The 5,749-nt window shown below is 44.7% G+C and overlaps 1 protein-coding gene across 1 annotated transcript; it reads left to right on the top strand.

Annotated features, from left to right (window-relative positions):
- The first annotated feature begins 749 nt into the window (after window positions 1–749).
- Window positions 750–3,201, top strand: LOC135384858 (uncharacterized). Its single transcript, XM_064614042.1, has 3 exons — window positions 750–1,020; window positions 1,142–1,243; window positions 2,084–3,201. The coding sequence occupies exons 1-3, from the start codon at window positions 750–752 to the stop codon at window positions 3,199–3,201; spliced, it is 1,491 nt and encodes a 496-aa protein (XP_064470112.1).
- The last annotated feature ends 2,548 nt before the right edge of the window (window positions 3,202–5,749 follow it).

Here is a 5,749-nt window from a genome sequence, read left to right as displayed (position 1 = left end):
GTATACCGCTCGCTGAGTGACCCCTGGTTTGCCAATTCGGAACGATGCGCAGCTACCCAGGGCCGAGGAGCCGCAAACACGGCGAAACACGTGTCCTCTGGTGCTGCCGCGTCGTTCCATGAGTATCTGTTTCTCTGCGTGCAGCCATAGAAGCCATGTTAATCTGTAAGTTTGAATTTCAAACACGTCTAGTATCATTTATTTGTTTCATTAATGGCTTTTTGTTCCTGCATTACAATTCACTGGCTTGCTCTGTAGCATTGAGGAGTGCTCAGTCACCCTCCCAGGTGTATATCGCTCGCTGAGTGACCCCTGGTTTGCCAATTCGGAACGATGCGCAGCTACCCAGGGCCGAGGAGCCGCAAACACGGCGAAACACGTGTCCTCTGGTGCTGCCGCATCGTTCCATGAGTATCTGTTTCTCTGCGTGCAGCCATAGAAGCCATGTTAATCTGTAAGTTTGAATTTCAAACACGTCTAGTATCATTTATTTGTTTCTTTAATGGCTTTTTTTTTCCTGCATTACAATAGACCTTTTGAGAAGTCAGCGCCACCTGTGGCGCCCGAGGTATCATGGGAGTTTGGAGCGCGGATTTCGTGTTTCCTGCCTCCGGTGCATGCGCAAACGCTATACAGGCGCTCAGGTGAATCTCCAGCATCTCCCTGTGAAATGTGTTCGTCCAGTAGTGCGTTCTGAACGTGAATATCTTCGACACAAACGTGTTTGGTTCGGTAGAAGCAATAGTTACATGGGAAAGAAAAAGAAGCTTGGTGGCGGGCAGACGTGCTGTGTGCCGAACTGTAATAACAACACGCTGAAGCACCGGCACTTCACCTGGCATTCGTTTCCAACGAATCCAAAGTACAGGACAGAATGGCTGAGGCGAATAAACCGTGTCGGCGCTGGTGGTCGGTATTCGCTGTGGGAGCCAGGCAAGCACCACAAAATCTGCGGTGCACATTTCAACACCTCTGGGCGCCGTGGCTATATGGATCGGCTGCCGACCATCTTCTCGCATCGTGTGTTTCGCGAGCAGTTTTTTTCCCATTCAATCACGTAAGTTTACACCACCTGTCGAGTCCTTCGATTTTCTTGTGTGCTGAGCTCCATGTTTTCTTGTTCCTTTGTTTGCGTTTGAAGGAAGAACGGCTGTTGCAGAAAGTGAAACCAGGCCAGCGGCGCAACTGCAGGACGAACTCAGTATCGCTTTGAACACGGAGATTCACATTGAATCATCAGGAGGTATGTAGCACGCGATGTAGCACTAAAGAAACTGACCTCACATGCACCAAAAGTGATGCCAGATGCGTGATGAAGTGAAACCCATATTTATGAAGAAAGCCGAATGGTGAATGCTAGGTGGTTATCACCATATGCACAGCTACCCCAAGCTGATGTTGCAAAAATATAGACTGCAAGTAATGAAGAGACTTGGGAAGCCATCTAAGGATTAAAAACAGTTAGTTTTATTACACTTAAAAAAGAAAATTAACTGGGAACAGTACTATACAAATACATTCACAGTTACATTTAGGGTTTGATGTTTCAGCAGTCTGCGCTGCCTTCAACATATATTCCCTCTATCATAGGAGTTGCCAACTCAACCGTGACTGAGCCTCCTGCAGGTTCCGAGGCTGTTTCTTCAAGCACTCTGCATGGTACGAAAATTCCTGAATCTGAAACCAAGGTTTCTTCGATCAGACATGATTCCGGACTGAACCCAAAATTGGGCAGGAATCACGACCAGGAATTATTTAGGAATGGGGTATCAGGATCTATTCCGGTACTGAAAGGGTCCTGCACTAGAGATTGAATGTAACCGGGACAAAATTGCCACTTGTCTGATAGCCGGATATATGTGCCTGATAGAAGACGATGAAACCTGAACGAAAACAGAGGGAGTCTGAATAAAATCGAAGGAATGCTGAATCCATGGCGGTGGATGCTTCCGCTTGCTACAAATCTTTACTGCAGCGAATTTATGAATTTTTCTGGATTGTCTTCATGCATCTTCATGCACCCCAAGGACATTTCATGTGGTCGTACATGACTTTAAATGTTTTCTCTTTTTTTCGGGTTCAGATCACAGATACACAATACCTGGCTGCCCAAGCGAGGTGCTGTCAGCAAACCTGGCCAAGGTACACACCTTGACTGAGGCCTGCGAAAAGCTCGAACAAGAAAATGCTGCACTCAAGGCAAAGAATGTAGCCCTGGCACAGGTACTGAGTGTAGTGCAGAACAGGAGAGGAGCCCAGCCAACTATCTGCCACTCAAAGGTCACTAAAGTATTTAAATCAAAATTGGACATGTTCATCAGGGATGAAAAAACCTTGCAGTTTTATACCGGCTTTAGCTCAAGGACAAGATTTGATGTGTTTCTCGGACTAGTAACAACTAAATACAATGATGTGAAATCAGGGCTAGGCAGACCGTGTGTCCTTTCCGTTGCTGAGCAGCTTGTACTAGTTCTTGCGAGGTTACGTGTCGTATTGCTTGAGCAAGACTTGGCAATCCGATTTGATGTACACGTGTCAACAGTGAGCAATCTGTTCACATTTTGGGTCGATTTTCTATACAGTATCCTGACGCAGCTGCCCATCTGGCCATCTAGGACACTTGTTGACCAGTTCATGCCAGAGGGATTCCAGTTGCTTTACCCGTCAACAAGGATAATTCTTGATTGTACAGAGCTCTTTATTGAAATTCCCTCAGATTTTAGAGCGCAGAGTGACACATATAGCTCGTACAAGAGTCACAATACGGCTAAAGGACTCATTGGCATTACTCCCAATGGACTGATCTCATTCATTTCTGACCTCTCTCCTGGAAGGATTTCAGATAGGGACATTGTACGACTTAGCGGCTTATACAACTTGCTGGAACCTGGAGATTCTGTAATGGCAGACAGGGGATTCCTGATAGCAAACGATCTTGAAGAACGGGGTGTCAAGCTTAATATTCCACCTATGCTGAAAGGCAGGGCACAGCTCCCACGGAATGAGGAAAGTGAGACAAGAAAGCTGGCAAACCTCAGAGTCCACGTAGAAAGAGCCATTCGGGAAGTGAAGAATTTTAGGATACTGCACAACATGTTCCCAAACACAATGGCTTCCAAGTTGAATAAAATCTGGAAAATATGCTGCCACCTCAACAACTTTATCCATGAGCCGCTTCTTGACAGGACAAAGATAAATTAGATGTGGAACTACATTGTTGTACAGGAAATACTGCATCTTTAAAGATTTAGTTCCATGGGCGCCATCACGGGGGGGCAGGTAAACGTTACCGTTGCAACATAATCATAAATTATGGTTCTTTTTTTCACTCTACGTTCCAGAAACGTAGGGTTTCTGAGCCAAGACAATGTAGTTGTGGCCACAGTTTTCGCACAGAATTAGATGCAGTTCCCGTACCGTGAAAACCACCCCCCAACCATTCTGCATGCCCCCCCCCCAAAAAAAATCCTGATGGCACCCATGCTTTGGTCTTGTATTTCTAATGAATTGTGCTTGGTTCATGTTATTTTACGTTTTGTTCTAGTAACCTGAGAAACAAGATTGTGGATGTAAGAGCTTTCTTCCTTGTGTTATAAGAGTGTTTATTGCTTGCCGTGTTTTGATTCTGATGTATATTTTGTTTACCTGTACAAAGTTGTATTGCTTTAGTGAACATTACATGTATTCTGTCGCAGGGTGAGTGTGCGTCTCTCTTCATGAAAACATCAAATCATTTAAGTGAAATCAAAAATAGTTGTAAACAGTAGTTTATGACACACTTATACACTAAAGATATTTACACTTATCAAAGAGCAGCTACTGAAGGTTACACAAGTATTTCCACAGATCAATTATATATACAGAAAAAATATTTACACATATCAAAGATACAGAAAAATAGTTAGTTATGCATTTAGGTCACTGCTTGTAGAGTGCAAAGAATTCAAGGAGACGTGGTAACATTTTGTTCAGCCATGCGCTTTTCTCAAATGTTATTCTTTGACACATGCACTCCGAGCCATTGTCCACAACAAAATTGCACCACGCAAGTCCTGTGATAGCAAGTTGACCTTGAACTTGGTAGAAGTACTTGTGCTTTGGGCGAAGCTTTCCTTCCTTCATGTAGGACACCTTTGCTACAGCTTCTTGTAGGCCTTCTCCGCGTTCCTTTGCTGCTGCCAGTGTTTTTATTTCAACGAGTCCATGTTGCATGGTGTGGCGCTCAAACACAACTCTGTCTGGAGAGGCTCCAAGAATAGGCAAGCCAGGATTTACACAAAGGCCACAGTGGAAAACATCCACCATTCCATTTTTTAGCCTCATGTAGCGTTCGACTGCATGCTCTTCATTGTGAATGCCTTCACACATGTATTTTGTACGTAAGGTGCCAGGGGCAAAGATCCTTTTCAGGAAGTTTTCATCAATACTCTTTTGTCTGCTGATTATATCACCAAAGCGAGAGGCTGTTAGTCGCTTGGACCTCTCACATTTCCATGTTTCACTGTTGCTTTGAGCTCTAGTAAGTTTTTCAAGTTCTTGTGCTTCATCTAGTGAAAGTGAGCATCCGCACAGATCATAACCCAATGGTAGATACTCGGCCCACAGCACTGATGTAGGAAGCAGCAAAGTGAGGTTTGCAGTAGTGGAGGAGGTGCCCTCAACTGGTGTTGCTTGCTTTATGGGCTCGAAGCAACACTCTTCATAAATAGCAGTGAGCATGGGACAGATCTGATTTTTCAGCATACTGCTGTGCAGTGAACTAATGTCTGAGGCAGCCACTGTTGGTGATACACAGTTTTTTGGCACAGGTGATTTCACTTTCTTGACTTTCATGGGGTCGTGTTTTACAAAGGACAGTTGTTCAAATTTCAATTTGTTTAGGCGTGCAGATTTTATGCCAGTGGCCCACGTCTTTGGTCTTTCAGTGCACGATGTGGCTTCTTGAATATATCCTCTCCCACAGCGTATGGCATCCAGCAAGAACCACAGTAATGCAGCCACATGTTTGCAGACACCAGATGCCCCAGCACAACACTCACATGCTACTTCTTTGACGTCACCATCTTCAGAAAGTACAGTCACTGTTTTGTACACCTTGCCGAGGGAAAATGAAGCTTCAACCCTGACTTTTACCCACATACACACGTGTTTCTTGCAGAGTAGAACTTCATGAACTTTCTCTGACTTGTACATTCTATAACCCGCAATGGCATGTTTCTTTGCAGCATGGCGGTACTCGTGTGTTCTTATGGCAGCATCTGAAAAGTCAGATGGGAAATCTCGCAGCTGCCTGGTCCATGGGCCCTTTGGTACACGTTCAAGTAACCCCTGACAGTTTTCGACCGCTCTCAGAGGAGTGCTGCAAAAAAACAAATACATTAATAAAGAAATGCAAGAAGAAAAAGTACAGTGATCGTCAACATGCAAGTCAGTGATTTATCCAGACCCCACCTACACCCCCCTAACAACCCCCCAAATGTTCGGTGACACCCCCTAACTTTTTCACCTGTGCCCCTTACAGGGGGTGCCCCTGCGATATGAGCTTTAGACATATGTCGGTAATGATATGTTCAGCTGTAATGACATAAGTATAATAATGACCCCCCCCCCCATTTTTTTCTCACACCCCTCCATTCTTGTGATTCTGGATAAACCACTAAGCAAGTAACAACAATCCGGCAAATAAATTCCCACGTAGTTCAATATGTATTCGATATGCTGCATTTCCAGCAGATTTGCAAACGTGCGT

This window comes from Ornithodoros turicata, chromosome 2, assembly GCF_037126465.1.
Source record: "Ornithodoros turicata isolate Travis chromosome 2, ASM3712646v1, whole genome shotgun sequence".
Taxonomy (NCBI): domain Eukaryota; kingdom Metazoa; phylum Arthropoda; class Arachnida; order Ixodida; family Argasidae; genus Ornithodoros; species Ornithodoros turicata.
The sequence above is the reverse complement of the archived record's forward strand: the minus strand, read 5'-3'. Positions and strand labels throughout refer to the sequence as shown.

Excerpts from the sequence above, each read along its gene's own strand:
- LOC135384858 (XM_064614042.1), top strand. The coding sequence starts at position 750 with ATGGGAAAGAAAAAGAAGCTTGGTGGCGGGCAGACGTGCTGTGTGCCG. Across the intron at positions 1,021-1,141 it reads GCCGACCATCTTCTCGCATC|GAAGAACGGCTGTTGCAGAA; the intron begins GTGTGTTTCGCG and ends TTGCGTTTGAAG. Across the intron at positions 1,244-2,083 it reads TCACATTGAATCATCAGGAG|ATCACAGATACACAATACCT; the intron begins GTATGTAGCACG and ends TTTCGGGTTCAG.